The sequence below is a fragment of the Esox lucius genome, chromosome 14 (genome assembly GCF_011004845.1).
Source record: "Esox lucius isolate fEsoLuc1 chromosome 14, fEsoLuc1.pri, whole genome shotgun sequence".
Lineage (NCBI taxonomy): Eukaryota > Metazoa > Chordata > Actinopteri > Esociformes > Esocidae > Esox > Esox lucius.
The window spans coordinates 18,413,069-18,438,855 of NC_047582.1; the positions used below are offsets into that span (position 1 = coordinate 18,413,069).

The following is a 25,787-nucleotide window of genomic DNA, read 5'->3' on the forward strand; positions in this document are numbered from 1 at the left end:
AAATATGTTGTAGAATTATGTAATGGCATATAAATGCCATTATGTAATTATTACAGTTTAAAAATGTTGGCTTTAGATTATCTTGCTGCTTCATGGCAAAATGTGTAGGATCGCATGAAATTAGCCTGAGAACCAAAAAAATGTTTTGGGCCTAGAGATCGTAATTTAAAATGTTCCTTCACAAGGTCCAAGACTTAACACAACTATGTTATTTATCTGACAAATTATGTTCTCATTATTATGGGGTATTTGATACATATGTTGTTACTGAAGGTCCCTGGCCCCAAAATGTTTGAGAACCACTTGGCTAGAGCACATATGCCAAGACCAGTATCATTTTTGAACTGTTGTGGCTAATTATCAATTGTGGCAAATTATGGGGGAAATGGGTGTATACAGATTTTAGAATATTCAAATAAAAGTATGTCAGCAGTTGCTTGTTTTGCATTTTTAACAATGGTATGTTTTTACATGTCATACATTTCTTTCTTCATTTGTGTTCTATATGCCAGTCCAATCTGTAGACACCCTCCACCTCTGCATGGTCTTCATTCATTGGCCCAGTGTAAAGGAAGTATGTGTTAGTCTAGAGGTAGATCAATATTGCATATTTTTCATAGAGAGTTGAACTTAGGGCAAGCCACAGCAGTGGAGTCAGGAATGTGACCTCTTCTGCATTCCTCTCTCAAATATCTCGTGCAATTCCCCTTCTCTTTCTCTCTCTCTCTCTTTCTCTCCCTCTCCTTTTCTCTTTCTGTCTCTTTTGCTCCTGCACTGCTCTCTGGTTTCTCTATCCTGCTCTTATTTCATTCAGGCTTGCAAACCTTTTTTAGTTTTTGCCGTTTTTTATCTCCAAATAGGCCATCCATGTGAATTGTGTATATCGAAAGATGGTCACAGGTTGAGCACAGAATGGGTCCATAAACAGCAGCAAGCAATTTGGATTTTATATCAGTTGCTTGCCTATGGTTGAGAGCTGCACCAACAAGATACTGGGGATTTCATCACATGACTTTACACAACAAAGTGTTAAATAACCACTTTGGGACATTTTAAATGAATGACCTCTTCTTTATGCATTCTTAAGCATTGTTCTTTATATAAGGCACCAAAGAGCTAGCAATATAGTCACACAGTCACTGTCATCGCGATGGCACAGGGCTAGTACCAGAGAGATTGGACCAGATAAACAGTACATCTGCTGCTTAAAATTACAGAGGACGGGAAAACAATATAGCTTTGGAAAAATATACTCGTATTGGAATGGAATTGCTGTGTGGCTGCACTCTTTTGGAATACTTTCCTAATCTTAGTAACATTATAGATAAGCAAACTATTAGTAAAGCTGTTAGCCAAAGCTAACATAGAATACAGCTAGACTGGGCTGGAAGATGATTATAACATTTACATGCTTTTGTGGTACTGCAGTCATAACGGATATGAGAAAATCTTCATTAGTTTGCGGTAACCTATTCTGTTATATTGTATAGTGTCAAGTTTAATTGAATGTGAAATGGTGAAATGTTTGGCTTTTCATTCTATGTGGTCCTCTTGGTACCTAATGAAGGCCTCAGTGCAGATGAGACTTTACCTTGCTTGAGGACTCCAGAAGTATGAATCATCAGGAAAGCTTTCATCATTGGGTCATGTAGTAGGCCTACATGTTTTTGTAGACTGCCACAGATTAGCCTAGGTCTGTGTCTTGTACTTATTAAACAGACGTTTCACAACAATTTCATATTTTTTTGCCAGTAGTTCTGATAGAAGAGCTTAATAGCCTAATTCCGTGGAAGTTGTCTAGAGTATTAAAAAATGAATTGTTCTCAAGCCCTGTGCACAAAAACATTATGGTTCTTGGCTCAATCTACAACCTATTGGACATGGCTGTGCCAAATTTATTCCGGACTTCTATTTTAATTTGGAAAGCCATTGGACATCATCCCATATGCCAGTCAACATTCTGAATCATGTTTGGTAGTTTTGCATGTTCATCAGCTGTGCATAGCAAATTGCATGTACATTTGATAATGTATTCATATTCTACAGCTGAAAATGTTTTCTCCCTGATCAAGATGGTGAACCCTAATTGCTTCCATGTAGTTGCTGTAAATAATATTGTGTATTCAGTCAACTTACCTGATAAATTAAGGGTAACATTTTCTTTATAAAAACTTTCAACTATTGCATACAATATAACGAATACACCAGTGACACCATTTAGGATGTACAGGCTGTGAGCATAATTGTCATTGATTGGGTCAACAACTGTCTTCAAATTATCGTATGTATTTGTCAGGCTAAAATGTTGCACCATTTTTAACTTGGTTTCTAGTTCCTCTCATGTATCCTCTCCAAAGAAAAGTTTAACTTGCATGGATCCTTTTGTTTTATGTATTCATGTTGTTTGCATAATATCTAAGCTAGGAAGACCACTGCTCACAACATGACATAACTGAGAGCATGTCTTGCACACCACATTATGTGTTGTAAACATGTAAGGACTTTCCTACTGTAAGAGGACTGCCAAGGGTTAATTATGCATGCCTGAAATATCAAAACCATAACTTAAGATTCAGTTCTTTGGAACGTACTTATAAATTGTTGTATCATTCCAACTTCCAGGTAGGCTATACCACTTCATGTATGCATTTGTGTTGATGTTTTAATGTGGTCGTGTATCTCCATAGTTACTGTCATTTTCTGCTCCTCTGTATAAATGCTATCTGGCGTAGGCGGGCCAGATGAGGGGGAGAGCTGAGGGGCGGGTACCTGATCAGCAGCCTGGCTCCAGTGTCCAGGAGTTTGTTTAAGCTTTGCTAGAAATGTTCTCAGAGGAGCGTGTTTCATCATCGCTGTGCTAACGGACCAGGCAGCAGTGGCCCTCTGGAGAGCAGTTAAAACAACAACCGAACCCAGAGACAAAAAGCAGTCATCAGCCCATCTCGGAGTCAGCCCGAGCGAAGGGAGGATTTAAAGTGACAGGATCCTGCACCCACACCGTCTCCTTCTTCTGAGCCCTCTATTCCTATACCCTTATCTCCTCCTCACCCCCATCTCTTCCTCCCTCTGGTGCCCCAGATTATGGTAGCTAATGCACACGGGCAGGAATGCGCTGTGGGGGCTTTGCTTTCCCTGCCACTCGGCCTCCCCCCTGTTCTGGCTGACAAAGACCCCTCTGGTCCAGCCAGCCCAGGCCTAGGCTAGCAGCACAGCTGTTGTTTTCCCTGTGGACAGACAACCTGTTCCCAATGATGCAAATTCCATCTCGTGATATAGATGTCGTTCATTCACAGCTTGGTTTTTCTAAAGCCTCTGTCCCCAAACTAAATGCTACAGCTGCAGAAGGAGGTTTTGTGTGTGGCTTCCAGAATTCTTAGGAAATGTAAGGTAATTTTTTCACAAAGAAGACCTTGGAAGTTGTCTGCTTAGTTTTCTGTAGGTGTTTGGAATCTATTGTAATTTTTTTTGACTGGTACATATTGCTGTCTTTCTAGACATTATTTGATAATTCTGCAGTGTCCATTCAATTTTTTTTCTAGGCAACCTGAGTAGATTTGAAATGCTTAGTCTATTCTACTTCATGACGGAGCAGTATACATCCTTCAAACAATTCATAGAATTTCAAAACAAATGATCTCATCCCAATGAGTCTACAGGAGCCACCCTGTTCTTTGCATTCGAAGAACGTCCTATCCGTCCCCCAGCAGCAGCAAAGCATTATGAACGGCCGCTCTGCTGGCTGCATCTGGATCCACTTAAACACAAAGAAAACCGACCAGTTACTCCTCCACTGCATGCTCCCCGACTCTCAGCATTGGCCAAACCCTCTGTCTCTGTCCCTCTCAGCATTGGCCAAACCCTCGGTCTCTGTCCCTCTCAGCATTGGCCAAACCCTCTGTCTCTCTGTCCCTCTCAGCATTGGCCAAACCCTCTGTCTCTCTGTCCCTCTCAGCATTGGCCAAACCCTCTGTCTCTCTGTCCCTCTCAGCATTGGCCAAACCCTCTGTCTCTCTGTCCCTCTCAGCATTGGCCAAACCCTCTGTCTCTCTGTCCCTCTCAGCATTGGCCAAACCCTCTGTCTCTCTGTCCCTCTCAGCATTGGCCAAATCCCCCCCCCCCCCCCAGACATAGAAACATCTGCAGGACGTCTCGTTAATGTTGATAATCTGTAAAAAAGAGTGGAGTGGTTTACTGCATGGCGCTCTGTGGGCTGTGTCTGGACTTACTTTGCACAGCTGTCCTGGGTTTGGTTGAAGGAACGTGAGTCTGCCACCATTACCATACATTACAGCTGATTCTTCATAAAAACAAGGGACACTGGGATCCATTAGATGTGTTCAGGTCACGCTATCCTCCACCACCCTACTGTGGGAAAGGAACATTTGGACAGTCCTTAGATTCAGTTATTGCATGACTTCAGACTTTTAGTTTTGGGGTGTGTTCAAAAGCCTTTAAAGTTTGTGTGTGCGTGTGTGCGTGCGTACGGGCACGTCAATTTGTAATCTAAGGTCTACTGTATAATACATACTATATGTACACATTTAAGTTCATTCCTGTCTTGGCCTCTGGCATTCCAGTGCCATTAGCACAGGCGCTGTTTCCTCACCATCGCACCCCCTGAGTGGTTCTCAGACAATGCTGAAGGTCTGTATGGTCTGGCCATTGTGATAAAGGGCCTCATCCACCATTCACACAGGTGCTGTGCCCAGTAGGTCTGAACTGCCTGTATCAAGGGCCAATGGAGCCGTGCTGACGTGAGAGGCTGTTTTTGTGTCAGGTCTCTAACTAGATCCTATATCAGGGACAGGTACCATATGGCAGTGGGAATATGATGTGGTTAAATTATCCGTGCAGAAGTATGTACACATGCATGTACATAACACCGGTCCAAAAACCTAATATTCCGTGCCCTACCCCAAATGCCCAATCTCCCACCCAAGCTGTGCCATGCCGATGGGGGACATTTGGAACTCAAAACCCCACTCCACATCCCCAGGCCTGCAAGGCAGACACCCAGGCTGCATTCTCTAGTGGCCATGAGTAAACACACACACACACAGTCCTGGTTCCACACTGAAAGGGAAGCTGCAGAAGTCGTAACACTGTCGTTGCTAGGCTGGTCAGGCACAGAAATAGGATGGAAAGCCTAGTATGGTGCAATAACTCTGCAAATTCTGATATCTAGGCTTCTCTCTCTCCATTTTCTGTTATTTGAATTCTAGGTCCAATGCCTCACGTTCTCTCACCAAGGTGGGCAGGACAAGTGCCAAGCTTTGCATGGCCAACATTTTTGACATTGTTAGACAGTGTCTGGTTTCTCCTGGTGTACTGTATGTGGAACGTATGTCTGTGTTTAACGTTAAGCATACATTACTTAGACCTTGAGAGATGTTTGTCTAACACATTGTGAAGCCCGAAAACCTTTTCAGTTGTTGACTGTAATTTAGACTTGGCAGTAGGGTTTGTGCTACAGAAACACTGTGCCAAATAAGTATCTTGTTGGTGGCACATGAATTAAAGCAGGTCTGCAGTGCTTTGAGGTAAGTGCACCCCCTTAAACTTTTCTTTTTTACCTTTTTGGACATATACTCCGCCCTCCCAATTTTTGACTTGTCCTTGGCCAACAACCACTATTGAGCTTGCAGGCGTTTAACTCTACCTGGAGTTGCTGGTGTGACGAAGGCAAATGTTTTATAGATCTGTACTGATTACCAATTTAGTCTCTCATAATTTTCTCTGAGTGGCACCAATTCTACTTTTCTTCGACTCTTTCGTTGAGGGTGGAGGGACTGAATATCAATGTCTATAGTTTCTACAAGGTTTTGTGGATGTAAATACCCTCAAAGCTGACAGTCTTCACATGACCTCTTAGTCATGGTTTCATTTCAAATCCAGTGTAGGAGTAAAAAAAAGAGGCCAAAACAAGAAAACTTGTGTCACTGTCCGATACTCCTGGACTGCTCTGTACCTTAGAGAAGTAAAGGAATGTTCCAGTTGGGACTCTGGTCTACATTGCTTTGAATCAAGTCCAATGCTCTTTTCAGCAAAAACGATCCACTCATTCCCCACTTTCCAGTCCAATAAAGCATTTAAATGCATGAGAAAAACTTGTATAAAAAAACTGTAGGGAGGGGTTAAGCAACAGTCAGCACCTATGTGAAGTACATATAGAGAATATCTACATGTGCAGGAGCTTTGGGATCTTTTCCCCACAGCCACCACTTAATCTTGTTCAAACCGATTCCATTTTGATGTTCGCTAGACGGACAAGCAGTAAACTAGTCAATTTTCAGGATAATTGTCCAAATTTCCTATCTGGGTAACTATCCAGACACTCTGAATATTTTGTTTATTCCGTGTAATCACAATGGTTTTCAGTTTTCACAATTATTTTGTCTCTAAAGTATTCCAATCACATTGTTGCTTTGTTTAGTTTAGGCCCCAGCTCTCCTGTGCTGAAGGGTTTGGAAAAAGAAAGCGACGAAGCAAAATAGAAGAGGCCCGAAAACCGTCCTGTGTACATCAGCTAACTGTTAACATACTGAGAGCCAGATTATATAAAACGCAATGGAGTGATTCTCCTATGAGCTCATCACCAAACAATGTGCTTCATGTTTCTCCATCTGTACCCCCCCAGCCTCTCCATCTCTCTTCATCGTCTCTCTGCTCTGTGACTGTGGTGAGTTAATGGGGTTTCGGGGCAATGGAGGAAGCCTTTTTGTTTCTCTTTGATTGGTGAACCGGCCGCAGTGCGCGGATAAGAGGACACGTGTTTGCCAGGCTGAGATGATATCGTCGTGTGACTGGTTGGTTGCTCCACACTACAGATACCTTGAAGTCATCCCCTTTAATACAGTTTAGCTCAGTAACTGGAAGGATATGGACGTCATCCCCGTTAATCCGGCTAACAACAGTAACTGGAATGATAAAGATGTCATCCCTGTTAATCCGGCTAACAACAGTAACTGGAATGATAAAGATGTCATCCCCTTTAATCCTGCTTACGACAATAACTGGAATGATAAAGATGGTCCATATTGCTTTTTATACCCAGTTCATTAAGTAGGCCTTGATGTCTAAGAGATTGAAGAATGGATTTCCATCGTATTTCAGGAACTTTATAGTCGTAAACAACAGCCCTGAACTCTCAGTAGCTTGAACTCAATTGTCTTGTGTGTTTGCATATTATCGCTGCTGCCCTCGCATCTCGTGAATGGTCATGACTACAGCAACCGGTGCCTGGCCTATTTTCAGTACTATTTTTCCTCCTTATGATTGGAAATTCAAGTGGGCATGTTATCCAGCCTTCGGGCCTCTGGAACGCGGAGCGACAGATCTAAGTTTCTGAACGGCTGAAAAGTGCCTCTGATCTGTGCAGATGTACTACATCCTTGTTACCCACACAGTAACTTATCTGGATGAATGCAGGGAAAGCAAATCTGCTATTTTAAGGGATAGGCTACTATGTTTGACTGACACCCAGTCCATCCAACAACTGTGCATATCGTTGTATAACCTGTGTCAGTGGGCTTATTTATTGTGGTGGTCGCGACCTCACTAGGACAGTGGTTCTAAAATTGGATAGGGTCAAATACATGTTGCACGTAATTTACAGAAAGCTAGCTATAACCTTTGCAGACTATTGAATATATTTGATGTGCTGGTTCAGAATTGAAGTGCGTCTTGGTCGTTATCAGGACTATACAATTCCAAACAGGCCTCTGTAGTGCATGGAGATCAGATCCTTGGATGAAATGGACGCTGGAAGTGCACATGGCATGGTCTGTCCCAGCGTCTCCCCCTGCCTTCATAGAGCGGAAACCATCAGTGTCTTATACTCTCTCTGAGCCCAAAGCGCTACTTATCTTTTGCTGAACCACATGCGAGGGATCCCTCCATTGGACAAGTGTCAGTGATGCATGATTCATGCCTACTTTCATAGATACAAAAATGTAGTCCTCCATAAAGTAAAAAATCTAAAATAGTTTTTTATTAAGCAACCCCAGTTTCAAACAAACTGAAGAGTACATTTCCCTACAACTGTATTAGATGTGGCAGATGGCTAATGCTATCTTCCCAGGAAGACATTAAGTGCCCCTGGAAATGTTTACCATTTCTTGTTTTGCTAACTGAAAGGACAACTAGTCTTACAAATGTTTCTCGTGTCTCTTGTCTTTTTTTAATGCTAACTACAGGTGAACATATTGACTATAAGATTGAATTAAGGTAAAAATGTGATTGATCCTTGATATTACTTTTAGAGGGCTCACTAAGAGTCATTCCTCCTTTACATTTGACTATAAAGACCAACTTTGATCACCCACACAACAATGGGACTGTGTTAAGCACTGATGGCAGATGGCTTCTAAAACCCAAGTGTGATTAAGGGTTAAACATTTTTCCACAAATATTACATAGGGCCCAAAACAATCCCAAAACAATGATGTGCTCCATAGGGATCATTTCCCAATCCTAGTCAAACTAAAACATTTCTGTGAATTCTGAAATTACTCCAAATCCTATCCAATTGCTAAAACCAAAGTGCTTAATGTTTGATTTATTCTTATTTTATTCCTAGGGTCAATAACCCTACCTCTTACTCAAAACTTCCTGCTTCTACTCTCAGCTTTGATTTAAAAGTAAAGAAAACCTAATTATTTCTAAGGCCACTAAGGTCATATGAGGCCAAAAGCTAAATCTGTTAAACTTTATCCCCATGTGAGCACACCTTGTCAAGGCTTTAGAAAAAATAAAATATGTTCAAAATGTATTACAGTTTATTTGCTTCTTTTGCGTGTTAGTCTTCTCTCGCTTTTATCTGTTCCCAAAAGTGTCCTCTTGATGACATCGTAGTCTCTGTCCTGTCTTTCCCGGAGGAGAAAAGATAGTTGTAATACCATTCCTTCAATGAAATCAATTTTAAATGAACTGATGGAGTATCCTATCTGGTACCCATCCTTCAACTTTATGCCTAACTTATTTAATCCAACCTATTTAATGATGGTTAAACTCATTTGACACTACGGTGATAGATTCACCCTTCACTCTTCTAAACATCTACATGTATTCATCCCTTCTGTTGTATATGCACACACACACACACACACACACACACACACACACACACACACACAATGACACACACAATGACACACACATGCTCTCACTCTTTCTGCCTTCACTGTACGACGTTGCTCCAGAGAATTAGACTGCTTTGTTGATGGGTTCTAGCTTGCCTGCACTGGACTATATAACCCATCTGTTGTTCCTAAGTCACCCCTAGGTTACAAAATGCTCCCCCCAAATTAGGGGCTATGCCCCTATCAGAAGCCTTGGTCTAAACCGTTATTCTCCACTGGGTCTTGGTCTTAAAAGAGAACACTGTCCCCTTACCTCCTCAGGACCCTGTCCTTTTGGCACTGTCCCCTTACCTCCTCAGGACCCTGTCCTTTTGGCACTGTCCCCTTACCTCCTCAGGACCCTGTCCTTCTGGCACTGTCCCCTTACCTCCTCAGGACCCTAACCTTCTGGCACTGTCCCCTTACCTCCTCGGGACCCTATCCTTCTGGCACTGTCCCCTTACCTCCTCAGGACCTTATCCTTCTTGCACTGTCCCCTTACCTCCTCAGGACCCTGTCCTTCTGGCACTGTCCCCTTACCTCCTCAGGACCCTATCCTTCTGGCACTGTCCCCTTACTTCCTCAGGACCCTATCCTTCTGGCACCTTACCTCCTCAGGACCTTATCCTTCTGGCACTGTCCCCTTACCTCCTCCGGACCCTGTCCTTCTGGCACTGTCCCCTTACCACTTTAGGACCATATCCTTCTGGCACTGTCCCTTTCCCTCTTAAGGACCTTATCCTTCTGGCACTGTCCCCTTATCTCCTCAGGACCCTGTCCTTCTGGCACTGTCCCCTTACCACTTTAGGACCATATCCTTCTGGCACTGTCCCTTTACCTCCTCAGGACCTTATCCTTCTGGCACTGTCCCCTTACCTCCTCAGGACCCTGTCCTTCTGGCACTGTCCCCTTACCTCCTCAGGACCCTGTCCTTCTGGCACTGTCCCCTTACCTCCTCAGGACCCTAACCTTCTGGCACTATCCCCTTACCTCCTCAGGACCCTAACCTTCTGGCACTGTCCCCTTACCTCCTAAGGACCCTAACCTTCTGGCACTGTCCCCTTAATTTTGGTAAGATGGACTCGATCTGCGAACAACAAATGCTCTTGTGTTGGCCTTGAACCCCTTTCCTTCTCACAATCCTATCTTGCTGGGATGGTTCCCTTAATCAAGCTCTATTTCTCCAGTAGAAACTTCAAAATGAATGAGATCCTGTTTGTGACGCAAGGTTATGAAGTTGCACATTATCAAAGTGAATCATTTAATACTCATGGCACTCAGTGAATTCCGAAGCGCATAGTGTAGTAAGAAACGCCAACGTCTGTTGGAAGTTCGACGACAGAGACAGGAAAACAGTCACAGCCAAGTATATCAACGTTGTCTAGTCATTGTACACGCGTCATTCAATTCCTAATTGATTTTAGTAATAAAACAAAGCATTCTTTCTAGTACAAGCACAACTTTCCTTCTACAGGGCTGGTGCCTTTCGTTGTTGAATCTCCCAAACAACTAATACACAAAGTCCTCTAGTCTGCCCCTACCACTGAAGGCCAACCACATACAAATTATATCTAGGTTACATTATTATAACAGTCCAACTAAAACATCAACAAATGGTTGTAAATGAATTACAAATCCAATTGTAATTGCAATGTTATAATTATAATAAGGCACCTTTAATCATTGGTGTGACATTTCATAATGCAATGCTCTTTTAAAGCATGTCAGAGCACAACGTTTATTTAATTTAATTAAACATACTGTTTGTTAACTATAGAGAGAAACTCTTGTTGATAATGTTTTCATGGCATCAGAAGCTAAAGATGCTACACATCAGTTCGGTATTGCTGCTCTGAAAAGATAACTGGGGGAAGACAGCCTAGCTAGACAAAGGCATGTCGCTAGTGCTTCAGTACTGCCAAGTTGTCTTTTGTTCCTCACAAAAATATGAAAATATGCACCCTAAAACCATATGGCCCTGAATGTTTTTTTTTAGATTAATGTCTTTGTTTTCTCTGTTGAGACATATTAGCTTTCACAATTATTGCAGTTCACCTTCAGTTGAAACAGCCTGGGGAAATGAAACCTTATTTGAATGGTGTTCCAAGTAAACAGGGTGCAAAGAGCTGACATTTTTCTCTTATCTTGACTACAGAATTGCTTTCTAAAACATGATTAAACTACTGTGCTTTTACACAGCCAGCCTGCCTCCAGACCCCATTCTTTAACCTGTAAACATTTTAGAACGGAACAAGAGAAAGGAGTGTCGAGGTAGAGGAAAAGAGAGAAGAGGGGGAGAAGTGAGGGTGGGGGTTTGTAGGAGGAGCTTTGGAAAAAGTGTCTTGTGACTCTGAAACTGAAAGACAAAGAAACGTCTCAGAATGTACTTTTTACAGTTTTAACTTCAACTGAAAGTTGTCAACAGTGTTTTCATCAGTCTTTAGAAAGTAGTATTATTATTCTTTTTTAAAACAATGGTTTTTTTTCTCTGTTTGTTTTCCTCTTGGTGTGTGTGTGTGTGTCTGCATGTGTGCGTGTGTGCATATATGTAGTGGTTCTCTCTTTTGAGTGTGTGTTGGGGGAGGTGGGAGGGCCCAGGCAGCTGATGTCATCCAGTGCAGCAGGCAGAGCCTGAAAGAGGCCCTTTGTTGGCAGCCTGTAGCACGAGCGAGTCCCTGCGCTTCTCCTGCTAACGAACACACACACAGACTCGGGGGACAGGAGAGGGAATGGCACCGTTCGGACTGCCCTGCTGCCCACTCAACTGACACATCTACATGTCCAGCACGCTTCTGGCCGGGACGGGCGCACTTTTGGGTCATTTCTGTCCTCCCGGAGATGAGTTAACCAAAACCAGAAGGGAAAAAAAGATGGAGTCGGTTGGACTAAAGCGTTGGTAGAGTTTTCTGCATCACTTTTCTGGTTGGTGGAAGAAGAGAGGATAGGGAAAAGGAAACGCCGCCAACGATTCTGAGAGGAGAGAAGAGTTTACGTTTGTCTTATTTTCTGAACGTTATTTTGCCTTTTCATGACAGACCAGGAAACCTTTTCTAACTTTTTCCCCCTGTTGATCTGTAGTCAAAAAAGAAACGGATCAGACACTGGGCCGACAAACTAACAAGATTTTTCAGGTGGAAGTGAAAGAAAGCAAATGAAAATGTTGGAGATTTGTCTAAAATTGGTGGGGTGTAAATCTAAGAAAGGCCTGTCGTCCTCCTCCAGCTGCTACCTGGAAGGTAAGAATTTGAGGAGCAGATTCGGGGGGGGGGGGGGGGGGGGGACTGGGTGTTCAGAGAAGGACTAAGATGATGGCAGAAAGATAGGAGGAGACACAGTAGAGGAGTTAGTTTTGCTGGGCAGGGGACAAGAAGGTAGAGACTGTGAATATCAGCTATCTCTGTGTGAGGCCTCTGTCCTTCCTGGGCTCTGGAAAGTGGAGAAGGGGGAGAGGGAGGGAGAGTGAAGCCAGACACACTGGCTCTCTGCAGAGGAAAGGGGGAAAAGAGAGGGAGGAGGACAAGGAAATCGGATTTCTGGCTGGGCCTATTATACTTTTGTTGATGTGGAGAGAGGATCTAATCTCAATCTGTGATTTCTTTTTCAGTATTTACTCTTTGTTTTACAGTCTTGTTACATTTCTATATAACTGAGAGAAAAGAAAAGGCCTATAGGCCTGATAAAGTGGACCATTGTACTTATTTTCCAAATCTATGCCCCGCTCTACTTTAAACAAAGATGAGCTAAGTAGATTAACCTGAATCAAAGATTAATGAAATTCTGGGAAATCCAGGGTATGTTGCGTTTCAACTGTGGAATTGATTTGTAATGGAAGACAGTGGAATGCACCATGTGCCAAAGATTGCACAACAAATTGATTTAATAGAAAAAACATTTGTAACTTTTAACTATTTTTGTGGTTAATAGAACTCAAACTCAAGTTATTCTTCTTATTTGATCGATCGTAGTCTTTGGCTATGTAACCACCACTATATAAAAGTATGAATGTGTTTTAGAGGAAAAGCCATTTTCTCAAAAGAATATCCACTTAATGCTTTAGCAAGAGGAAAGTAATCTTTCAGCATGATGTACTAATAGCTGTATGTCTGGTAAATACTTTTGCAGTCAATGAAGCCTATCTGCTTTCACCTGTCACTGTCTGTGTGGCAATTTCACTCGTCCTCATGTTTTAGCTAATCACAGTAGAGCTGGGGTGCTAACTAGCCTACAGCTGCTCTGGGCCCCAGACCCACACAGAATCTCCAAACACTGGCTAGACCTCCAGATCTCAGGCTTGATACGGTACCAAGCTCATTTAGTAACCCATCTCTGGTGTCGACAGCCAGGTGATGCAACCGAACCGGCCAAGAGCGAGTGATTCTCCTCCCCTCCAACTTTGCCTCAGATGGCTTGACTCTACATCATAAAACTTGCCTATAGTTTGGAATCGATTTTTCTGGACCTAGTATTTGTGATTTGAGGTGATCATCTTGGTATGGTCAGTCCTTGTGTCCCATGTTGTGTCAGCTTGCGGCTAGTTTCCGTTCATCCATATTACTCATTCTAACTTTGTCATAGCTGTCAGGGTGCCTCATGGCTTCCACACACATTTAATCACTGCTGGGTGGATTTGGCTCCCCAGTGATGCAGCCAGGATGTGCTGTAATCCCAGCCTCCCCATTAGTGCTCAGGGTATTTCTCTGTTGCCTTCAGTCTTATTCCATTTCTCGGTCTCTCTGTGCTGTCATGTAGTGTCTTAGTCTGCTGTCATGTAGTATGTTTCAGTCTGCTGTCATGTAGTGTGTCTCTGTCTGCTGAAATGTAGTGTGTATCTGTCTGCTGTCATGTAGTGTGTCTCTGTCTGCTGTCATGTAGTGTGTCTCTTTCTGCTGTCATGTAGCGTGTCTCTGTCTGCTGTCATGTAGCGTGTCTCTGTCTGCTGTCATGTAGCGTGTCTCTGTCTGCTGTCATGTAGCGTGGCTGTCTGCTGTCATGTAGCGTGTATCAGTCTGCTGTCACTCCTCACTAAGAGCAGAGGTATTTGTGGTCCGCAAAGTGGACATATGTGTCGGGGGTGGGCTCTTCTAGCGCCCACAGTTGTGATGATCTAACCCTCCACCCTCCTCTGTCTTCAGCCAGGGCATCGGGCTAAAATATACAGTATTTGCCCTACACAATCTGTTTGATCATGAATTTCGGATATCAAGCTGTCATTCCACACATGTAACTTATAATTTTGAAAGATAAAGGTACTATTGTTTGAAAGGTTTTGTTGAGATCATACTGAAATGTTGATAATTGTTATAAAAGTGAGAGACTTCCCTTCTAATGGTTGTCAGAATGTTGAGTTGTTGTTCTCCAGTCTACATCATTGGTGCGTAGCAGAATGTGTTCAGATGAGTCATAATCAGGAGTCATAATCATGAACGACTCGAATCTCTGTCCAGCACCTAGTTACCGTTCAACGTCCCACCTGTCAGGTGCGTGGTGAACTCATGTCAGTGGATCTCCCTCACCAGATGATCCCTGTGCAGCGGTTTCACAGTAGATCACTCAGGGAACAGTTGATCGAACATCTTTTCTCACCTATTCATTGTTGTGGTTTGACATAAGAAGAAAATCACAGAACAATCAATGATCTAAGGTCTTCCTGGATTCCTTAAATCCAAGCTGAGGAAGTGTTGAAACACGTGCTGACAGCTGATATGGTCACAATGTTGTCCATGTGTTGGCTGGGCTGCAGTTTAACTTCCCTAACTGTCTCTGTTCTGTTCTAATTTCAACAATCTCTAGTTCTGGTAACAAACGGTTACTGGAGACCGAAGGATCCTTTCGCCCCCCTCCAAACTTTTAGTTTTTTTCTTTATAGTGTAGCATCTCTCAAATGTCCATTATATCAGTAAACAACAATCATTTGTAGTTCTGGATGACTGTAATCAATTGAAAGGTTATCGAAAATAGAAATGTCTCTTTCACTACAAAATGCAAAAGGCGATGATTCACCAACTTATGGGCATATTGTTATTGTGAGCAAAGTCTTAAAATGTAAAGCCAAACTGCAGTGCTGCAGGAAATGAAGGCTGCAAGTTGGGCCGAGATGGACGATGTTATTGGATTTGTCTTTATTAAAAATCTTAGTTCATATACAGTACTGTGCAAAAGTCTTAGGCACCTGAAAGTTGAACTAAAGCCATTTATTTGGGTAGTATGTGTTTTAATAAAAAAATATATACATATAAATACATTAATATAATATATATTATTATTGTTTTACATATAAACACTTGCTATCCAAATAAATGAATTTAGTTAGAATTTCAGGTGCCTAATACTTTTGCACAGTACCTTAGCTGGCTTTTATACTATAGTTAAAAGCACAGCCACTGTGCATGGCAGGTCAGTAGTGCAACCGTGAAACTTTTCTGGGAAAATTTTCCTTTGTAGGTCAATTGGTTCTCCGAAGGTAATTTAAGAATAAAGGACACAACTGAAAATAACTGTTAGTGTCTGCTTGTCTTTCATGGTATAGCCTGAAGATACCATATTTTGTCCATTAGAAATGTTGTTTGGTTAAACTTTTCCCCACTAAAATGTAATGAATACACGCCAGATGGATTCACCACCGATGAGAGTCACTGTTCTTCGAATTATTCAGTAGAAAGAGGTTTGTTCTAATGTTGAAACTGTCTGTTGTTTTCCAGAAGCTCTCCAGAGACCAGACATTGAGCCCCAGGGTCTGCCAGAAGCGGCACGCTGGAACTCCAAAGAGAATCTTTTAGCTGGACCCAGCGAGAATGACCCCAACCTGTTTGTTGCCCTCTATGACTTTGTGGCCAGTGGGGATAACACACTCAGCATAACTAAAGGTAAGGGAAACCTAGTTGTGCACACATACATGCACGTGACAGAGAGTTGGGAATTGGGAATACTATATAATATGTGCACTATGATGTGACTTGAACTGTCCTTAGATCAGGGCTGCGAGTCGCTCTCTGGGAGCACACATTCACCCGGACAGCTGTCTGGGAACCATTTTCCTCTGAAACTAATACCAATAAAATTGTCCTCCATAAACCAGAGCATCAACAGGCGGCGTACGAACCCACTTCAGGGTTCCAATTATCCAGGATCAGTCAGTGGTCATGGGGTCACTGGTCAACACTTAACCCCATTACTGCCAGTGGCTGTGTGCCATGCATGGTGGTAGTGTTCCTTCCTGTTGTGACTGCTGAGATAGGCAATGTCCTCCCAGGGGAGTTGGAGCTTCACAATGGGACATGGCTGACTGGAAACCAACACGCTTGGGTCCGTTCTCCTATCTCTGTGTGTATCGCTTGGCTGTTAGGTCACATGTGACTTCTTTCCTCTGGAGCGTTTGGTAAACAATGCAGAAGATCCAGTAGCTCCAGCTGACAGGTTTTAATGTTAAATTTAGGGATGCACCTATATGTTGGCCAGGTATCGGTAGCTTTAAATCTTCCTGATATTTCAGACCACTTGTGCTTTCCAGCGTTTTCTGCTGCGTTCACTTTACCATGTTGCTCCGGCATGGCAAAACCATACATGCCACAGTGAGAAAAATTACCATCTGTGACATTAACTTTTTGTTGGACACTTGAATTGCATTTCCTTGTTATATATAGATAATCGAAGTTACAACGCTGTTGTTAAGGTTATTGAGCTCCTGGTGCTGTTATATTCATGTGCGACTTGAGAAACACTGTGCACACTGTCTTCTTAGCCGGCGGAGAGTGTTTAAATCTGAAACTCAGACCCTACTTTATACAATACAAGGCGTTTGTCTTAAGCCTGTAATGGTTGACACAGCTCTTTTCATGGTTACCTCCTTACATCTGGCCTCACTCTTTTAGTGCTTCTAGACTACAATTCTTATTTATATATTTTTGTGTAATAACGAAATGTAATTCATTTGTGTCTCAAACACTGTATATGGGTAATAAATCAACATTGCTAATTATAGTAGGCTGTTAAACAATATTAATAGTGATAGTAGGCTATGTAAAAATATTGCTAGTTACAGTGGATATAACAATTCTACACAGCCCTGTTAAAATGCCAGGTTCTTGTGATGTAAAAGAATAAGACAAAGATAAATCATGTCAGAACTTTTTCCACCTTTAATGTGACCTATAACGTGAACAATTCATTTGAAAAACAAACTGAAATCTTTAAGGGGGAAAAATAAAAAACTCACAATAACCTGGTTGCACCTTTAAGCTAATACTTTGTTGAAGCAACTTTAAATTTGATTCCTGCAGTCTATTAACATGGCACATCTTGACGTGGCAATATTTGCCCACTCTTAAGTGCTCAAAATCTTTCAGATTGCGATGACATCTCCTGTGCACAGCCCTTTTCAGATCATCCCACAGATGTTCAATTGGATTCAGGTCTGGGCTCTGGCTGGGCCATTCCAAAACGTTAATCTTCTTTTGTGGTTTTGGATGTGTGCTTTGGGTCGTTGTCGTGCTGAAAGGTGATCTTCATCTTTCTAACGGACACCTAAAGGTTTTGTGCCAAAATTGCCTGGTATTTAGAACTGTTCATAATTCCCTCCACCCTGACTAAGGCCCTGGTTCCTGCTAAAGAAAAACAGCCCCAAAGCATGATGCTGCCACCAGCATGCTTTACTGTGGGTATGGTGTTCTTTGGGTGATGTGCAGTGTTGTTATTGCGCCAAACATACCTTTTGGAATTATGGCCAAAAAGTTCAACCTTGTTTTCATCAGACCATAACACATTTTCCCACGTGCTTTTGGGAGACTTGATGTTTGTTTTCAGAGTCACTTTAAATGATGGCAGGTGTGTAATGACTTCTATTTAACATGAGTTTGAATGTGATTGGTTAATTCTGAACACAGCCACATCCCCAGTTTTAAGAGGGTGTGCACACTTATGCAACCAGGTTATTGTAAGGTTTTTATTTTTCATTTTCCCCCTCGAAGATTTGTTTGTTTTTCAATTAAATTGTTCACATTATAGGTCACATTAAAAGTGGAAAAAGTTCTGACAAGATTTATCTTAGTTTCATTCTTTTACATCACAAAAACCTGGCATTTTAACAGGGGTGTGTAGACTTTTTATATCCATTGTTTAGTAGCCTATAAAATAATACTTTAAACTGAAAAACAAGCAACTGGCCTCATTCTTCCAAAATTCAGAGGTTCTGTGAGTTAAAGTAATTTATGTAATATACATAAACATTATTGAACTCTATAGCATTAAAATGTCCTCTCATCTGCATGCTTTTTTGCTATGTAAACTTCAGTCTAAAACTGAGAGCAGACGATGATGTCAACCCCGCTAACCCATGACCAATGAAAAAAAACCCAGTGTCACAATCTGAGTAAACATTGCATTAGATACAGTGGATTCCTGCATGTCTGAGTTAATGATTGACCACTCGGAATAGTGAGTATGTGGCATAATGTCTGTCACCTCAGACTAACAACACTTTCATGTTTGTCTATGACGCAACTGGAAACAGGAATCGCATGCTCCTCGTAAGCATATCCTCAACTGTGTGTAATACAAGACATTTCTAGAGTATAGTCGCTATACTAGTTGGTTACTTGTAGCAAGTCTCCAACATTGGTATAACAAGTCTATTTTACTCGCACCCTTTTTCCTGGAACAAAATGAAATATCCTCGGAATGGTGTCTATACAAATCGCCTGCCTACTCATAAAAGGTCTCGTTGTAGTTCCCCCTGATTTCACCCTGATGGCATGTCCCCCCCCGTGCTGCAGGAGAGAAGCTACGAGTCCTGGGTTACAACCATAATGGGGAGTGGTGCGAAGCGCAGACCAAGAACGGCCAGGGCTGGGTGCCCAGTAACTACATCACCCCGGTCAACAGTTTGGAGAAGCACAGCTGGTACCATGGGCCCGTGTCGCGCAACGCCGCCGAGTATCTGCTCAGCTCGGGGATCAACGGCAGCTTCCTGGTCCGGGAGAGCGAGAGCAGCCCGGGTCAGAGGTCAATCTCGCTGCGCTACGAGGGCCGCGTTTACCACTATAGGATCAACACGGCGTCTGACGGGAAGGTGAGGAGACAGGGCACACCGACAACACACTCCCCAACCTCAACACCCAGTGGCGGTCTGATGGTCGCTCTGAGGAATGTTGTTGTACAGCTCCATACACTCTAGCTGAGGCAGACGTAGCCGTCCTCAGAGTGGCTTAATCCAACCCCTCTGGGAGGAAAGGCTTCTTTAGATTGAACAGGTCTGGAGCTGGTTAAGATTACAGGCCCATGTTCTAAACACTCAGAAATGGCCTCATCTCCTTCATGATCACTGACCGTAATTATTGCCGGAAGGATGTTGGTGACCAAATCAAGGTGAAATGCATTATTAAACACAGTCTTTCTGGACTGTTTAAATGGGGTCTGTTTGGACACTCCCTTTAGTGTTCTATCCTAAGCTTTGTTAGTGGTCATGAGGACAGGAAGGGTGTTGGTGGTAGGGTTCAGTCAGGCCACAGCCTCGTCTCCCCTGTCGTGATCCAGCTGAGATCATCACTGTTCATCGCAGGAGAGGTGCTGTCTTTTATATATCGTCCGCATCCCAGCATTCCTCACTGCACCAATGTGAGTGAGTGGAAGGGCAGGCGTGAGAGAAACACCAAACAGTTTCCCTAAAGACAAGGACAGAGCTCACACATAAACAGACGGGCATTATGACACACACATACTCATACTTTAACGTACACAAAGATGTCCAATCTCTCTCCATCGTTACCCCCTGTAGGTCTCCTATCTCCTACTGTGCACACATTCAGCTGTCTGGAATGCAGACTTCCCAATACCACAACCTGTCTTCTTTACTGCAGCTGATTAAAGAAAGTTATTCTGACATCTGACCGGTTCAACAGCAGTGTTCACAATGAACAGGAGACTGCAGCATGGACTCAATGTGTGTATGTGGTTGGCTGAATATAAATATGTGTGTGTGTGTGTATGTATTTAAGTGAGAGAGACAGTATAGCTATGGAGTGTGTGCGCTTATGTGCTAGGTGAGTGTGTGTGTGTGAATGCAAGTGTGTGGGTGTCCTGTCCCGGCTGTATGGCTCCTGAACCGCTTTTGTCTGTACCAGAGGTAAGAGTCTGTGGCTAGCTGAGGTCTGTGATGACCTTGGTGGCTTTTCTTTGCCACCTTGTGGAGTAAATGTCCTGGAAGGCAGGTGGCGTTGTGGAGCACTAGCGGGCAGTGATACAACCTGGGAGTCAGGAGGCATCTGGAGATCCTCAGGGACATGTCTATAGCTGCATGACCACGGTGTCTGTGTGGTTGGACCATAATTCAGTGGTGTCTGTGTGGTTGGTCCTCCGTAATGCAGGGGGCCTTGAAGCCTTTGACCTTCTCTACAGTAACCCCAGGGGGGGGACATGCTCAGCCATGCCTCTGTGGTTACAACATCCCCACACAACATACCATGGGCGGTGAGTGGTTTTCTGACTAGCTGAGATAAATGAAAAAGATCTCCTGCTGGGACAGTTTTTACTGAGGCAGGCCTTGGCTATCTGAGGAGTGAAGTTGGAGCATTAGTCTTCCATACCTTAGGAGAAAGAAGTTTGCTTTTCTCGTTTCTTACAGAGTGCTGTTTTTCCCCCCGCATTATACTGCCAGTTCAGTTGGTTCCCGAATCCTCTTTTCTAAATGTTCAATCATTCCTGCAGCATAAAGATACGCTGCTCACTCATCCGACACCTTCAGTGACCTATGTAACGTCTCCCTCCAGCTCTACGTGTCTTCTGAGAGTCGCTTCAACACGCTGGCCGAGCTGGTGCACCACCACTCCACGGTGGCCGACGGCCTGATCACCACGCTCCACTACCCGGCGCCCAAACGCAACAAGCCCACCATCTACGGCGTGTCGCCCAACTACGACAAGTGGGAGATGGAGCGCACCGACATCACCATGAAGCACAAGCTGGGCGGGGGCCAGTACGGGGAGGTCTACGAGGGGGTCTGGAAGAAGTACAACCTCACCGTGGCCGTCAAGACACTCAAGGTACACGGAGTAGGTGTGAGGGGGTTGCTTGGGAATTAGGGGCTGGGATGGATTTCAGAAGATGTGATGGGAACACAGAGGAGTTCCTGTGTTGGCCCCCACCTGGTGGCCTATTAGGGTAGAGCAGAGGACCCCTGGTAGGACCTTCTGTGGTAAAGTCTGTAGAAGCCGTGTATGGGTGGCTGTGTGTCACCTAGATGTGACCCTGTTTTGGAATGTGTGTCGTTGACCTCCCCACCCCTTGTCCTTACCCCTCCAGGAGGACACCATGGAGGTGGAGGAGTTCCTGAAGGAGGCCGCTGTCATGAAGGAGATCAAACACCCCAACCTGGTCCAGCTGCTGGGTGAGTGGTTGAGCCACCTAAGTCTTAGCGGGGTCCGAGACGCTGTCGTTGCTGTAAACAACTGTCTCTCTGGCAGGCGTGTGCACGAGGGAGCCCCCGTTCTACATCATCACGGAGTTCATGACCCACGGCAACCTGCTGGACTACCTGAGGGAGTGTAACAGGGAGGAGGTCAACGCCGTGGTGCTGCTCTACATGGCCACGCAAATCTCCTCCGCTATGGAGTACCTGGAGAGGAAGAACTTCATCCACAGGTTAACACGTGACATGAGCTGCTCCTCTCTTTCCCCTCCTTAGTCACTCAGCTTTCCCTGCCCTGTCTCTTTCATCACTAGTTCTCCCCTCCCCAGAGAGCAGATCTTTGCCCCAGCATGTTTAACGTTGGCCTAGAAGGTGAAATTGTTTTGCGTCCTCCAGTTGATTTCCCAATCTGCTTGTCGAGACGCGGCTCCTAGCTTAAGTGCACACGCAACAGCCGACACTTAGACAGATATTTGAAGGGGAATTGCCCTCCAAGAGACCAACACAGTGCTTCCTTTGACACCTCGCCCCTCCTGTGTCCGCGTGCTCCAGGGACCTGGCCGCCCGTAACTGCCTGGTGGGGGAGAACCACCTGGTGAAGGTGGCAGACTTCGGGCTGAGCAGGCTGATGACGGGCGACACGTACACGGCGCACGCCGGAGCCAAGTTCCCCATCAAGTGGACGGCCCCCGAAAGCCTGGCCTACAACAAGTTTTCCATCAAGTCAGACGTCTGGGGTGAGTTTGTTCACGGCACCCGACTACAAGTGCGTTGTTGGTATTTTCAGCGACGCGCGAAACATGTATGTAGTCATGTTTTGGTAGACCAGTTAACTTATCTCTCTACTTTATCCCAAACGTCCAGCATTCGGAGTGTTGCTATGGGAGATCGCCACCTATGGCATGTCTCCATACCCGGGCATAGACCTGTCCCAGGTGTATGAGCTCCTGGAGAAGGACTACCGCATGGATCGGCCCGAGGGATGCCCAGAGAAGGTCTACCAGCTTATGAGGGCCTGTGAGTAGACATAAACCTTAGAATGGCTAAATTGCATTTGCAAGCCAGTTCCGAAATGATCCCGTTTCTGTGGAATGAAATCATTCAGTGCTCAGTTACAAAGCACCCGTTTAATTTAAAAAATCCCCTGAATGTGCCATTACAAGAAATCAATGTCATGAACGGCTTGTTTTTATTGGTGCCAAACATCCATTGTAGTTCTTTTCCCCAGGCTGGAAGTGGAACCCCGCAGAGAGGCCGTCATTTGCTGAGACCCACCAGGCATTTGAGACCATGTTCCAGGAATCCAGCATCTCCGACGGTGGGGACACAATGACATTTTCTGGCTGAAAGACAACTAGAAGGCTTGTTATTGCGCTGTGTGTTTGCAGGCTGAGTGCCGGTGTAAGCACTTCGGGATAATAGCTGATGTGGAAAAAAAGGGCTTTATAAAACCCTGACAGGATCTGGGTGATAGTGTTTCGGGTAGTTTAGAAGGATGTGCGTGTGTGTTGTGTGACAGAGGTGGAGAAGGAGCTGGGCAAGAAAGGGAGGAAGGGGTTGCAGGGCCCCACCCAGCAGGCTCCACAGTTACCCACCAAGACCCGGACCCTCCGGAGAGCTGTGGACCGAGACGGAGACAACCCTGGTCAGATTCCCCCACCTCTCTAATGCACTGCACCCGCAAAGTGTCGCCCCCCCCCCCCCCCAAATGATTGTGTGATCATTTCTGGTGTGTTGAGTGTTGTTCAGACAACTGAGGCATTCGTTTGTGTTCACTCAGACACCGTGGAACCGGAGGTGGCCGTGTCGCCCATGCTTCCCAGGAAGGAGCGCCCCTTCCTGGACAACAACCTGAACGAGGACGACCGCCTCCTGCCCAAAGACAAGGACAAGTCTCGCACCAGCCTCTTCAACCTCATCAAGAAGAAGAAGAAGCTGGCGCCCACGCCGCCCAAACGCAGCAGCTCTTTCCGAGAGACGGACGTGCTCCCGGAGAGACGAGGCCTGGCGCCTGACCACAGAGACAACGACTTCAACAACGGCCCCACAGCCTTCAATGAAACGCACAACGATCTCAGCAAGTTTCCGGGCGCCAACAACAACGGGGCAGCCGGTATTACCAACGGGGCCCCCACTTACCCGGGCCTCCTGTTCCCCTCTCAGCATGCCAGGAAGAAGGGGGCGCCAGTGGTGCCCAGTGTGGCAGGGAAGATGGCCACCACTCCGCCCAGTGAGGAGGACGTAGTGTCCAACTCCAAACGCTTTCTGCGTTCCTCGTCGGCCTCCGTCATGCCCCCGGGCTCGGAGCGCACAGAGTGGAAGTCCGTCACGCTGCCCCGGGACCTGCACAAAGGCCACTTTGACTCTAGCACCTTTGGTAAGCCCGCCCTGCCCCGCAAGAGGGCCAATGAGAAGCCAGAGATCAGCACCCCTCGTATGGAGACCCTCACCCCCCCACCCCGCCTGCCCAAGAAGTCAGAGGACCAGTCAGATGAGGTGTTCAAGGATGCGGAGGTGTTTAAAGAGGCAGAGAGGAGGCCTCTGGGGCAGGGACCAGACAGCTCCAAAACCAACGCTCTGCAGGCCGAGTTGCTGAAGCCAAATGTTTTTCCTGCTCTGGGGGCAGCCGGGGACGAGTGCAGGGCCCGCCGACACAAACACAACCCGGACCAATCCAGTGCCAGGGAGAGAGCCAAGTTCCAGAAGCCCAAGCCGGCTCCCCCTCCTCCCCCCGTCTCCAGCACCAAGACGGGCAAGGTCTCACGCAGCCCCACTCAGGAGCTGGCCTCTCCCACTGACAACAGAGCCAAGGCTTCAGAGCCATCCAGCCCCTGTGACCCAACCCGCTCTCCCCTGGAGGGTCTCAAGAAACTCAGCACCTCCTCTAAACCGCAGCCTTCCAAGACCTCCACCTCCTCTTCCTCCTCCTCTTCCTCAATGTCGGGCTCCACATCCAGCCCCCTGGGCTTCTCTTCCCTCACCTCCCCAGGAGACCAGTCCTCTCCCACAGCCTTCATCCCCCTCATGAACACCCGCCGCTCCCTGAGGAAGACACGCGCGCCCCCGGAGCGCCAGCCCAACTCCGCCATCACTAGGGACATGGTCCTGGAGGGCACGGAGCTGCTGCGCACTGCCATTGGACGCAACTCGGAGCAGACGGGTAGCCACAGCGCAGTCCTGGAGGCGGGGAAGAACCTGTCCAAGTACTGCATGAGCTACGTGGAGTCCATCCAGCAGATGAGGAACAAGTTCGCCTTCCGCGAAGCCATCAACAAGCTGGAGAGCAGCTTGCGAGAGCTGCAGATCTGCCCGGCTGCCACCGGGGGCGCCAGCGGAGCACAACAGGACTTCAGCAAGCTGCTCTCGTCCGTCAAAGAGATCAGTGACATTGTTCAGAGGTAGCGGAGAAAAGGCCACCCTGACTGGGAAATGAAGCTTAATTAACCTCACCCCATCCTCTCACTGCATGAAATGGTCCACGGTTGTGTCTCCTCAGTCGTGGTCATGCTGAACTCACATTGAGGTGGAAGCAGATGTGCTACAGGACAGTTTGAGCATAATGAACACCTCTGAGAAGTATACTTTATGCAGCCTTACAGGATGTCAGAGGACACTTTGAACACTAAACATTGGTTACTTTGCTAAGAATCAAAGGAACATTGTCTGTTAAAAGCCTTTACTATGAATGCTAGTTCCTACCTTAACGGGAAAGTCCATGGCCCTATTCTACATCACGTGCCTTCTTCATCAATCATTTTCTAAAGGATCCTGTCTTTTAGAAAGGATCCTGTTTTTTCTTTTTATTATGGTATTGTAGAAAGAAGCATTTCCATTTTTCACTTTACTGCCAGGGTTTTGCATTCTGGCAGTGTTACCAATGTGCCACAAACCTAAAGCCTCATGTGTGAGGAAGCCTTCTAGCACTAGAGTCAGAAACAGTGTCTGAAGTGCACATTGTCTCTAGAATTCAGTGATTCAAACCAATGGAATTCCACTGTGTAGTCAAGGGGTGACTTAGGAGTTGTAGTGTTTTTTCAACTTCTCTTGTTGAAACGATACATTTGTTTTCAGTGTTAGTTTGTGCTGTTCCACACCTTTGCCGTCTGACTGCGATGTCCAACCCGTCTTCACTAAGGACATGGTCTTGGGGGCACTGAACTGCCCTCAGGACCTACAAGCTGTCTTTATTTCAACATGGTACTGTTTAATGTTGACTTAAATTGTTTTACCTACTCCCACCCCCCCCCCCATAAAAATCATGCCACTATTTT

The 25,787-nt window shown here is 45.2% G+C and overlaps 1 protein-coding gene across 2 annotated transcripts in view; it reads left to right on the forward strand.

Annotated features, from left to right (window-relative positions):
• Positions 1-25,349, forward strand: part of abl1 (c-abl oncogene 1, non-receptor tyrosine kinase) — a 34,030-nt gene extending 8,681 nt beyond the window's left edge. The window contains exons 1-11 of one of the 2 annotated variants that reach the window (XM_029125303.2): positions 11,704-12,355; positions 15,818-15,982; positions 18,887-19,182; positions 20,879-21,151; positions 21,411-21,495; positions 21,572-21,749; positions 22,069-22,253; positions 22,381-22,533; positions 22,745-22,834; positions 23,036-23,161; positions 23,297-25,349. In XM_029125303.2, the coding sequence (XP_028981136.1) occupies positions 12,271-12,355; positions 15,818-15,982; positions 18,887-19,182; positions 20,879-21,151; positions 21,411-21,495; positions 21,572-21,749; positions 22,069-22,253; positions 22,381-22,533; positions 22,745-22,834; positions 23,036-23,161; positions 23,297-24,918 (3,258 nt within the window). In that variant the 5' untranslated portion in view covers positions 11,704-12,270 and the 3' untranslated portion in view covers positions 24,919-25,349. Of the gene's footprint in view, positions 1-11,703; positions 12,356-15,817; positions 15,983-18,886; positions 19,183-20,878; positions 21,152-21,410; positions 21,496-21,571; positions 21,750-22,068; positions 22,254-22,380; positions 22,534-22,744; positions 22,835-23,035; positions 23,162-23,296 lie in introns of those variants that run through there. The other variant, XM_029125302.2, reaches the window with a different exon arrangement.
• The last annotated feature ends 438 nt before the right edge of the window (positions 25,350-25,787 follow it).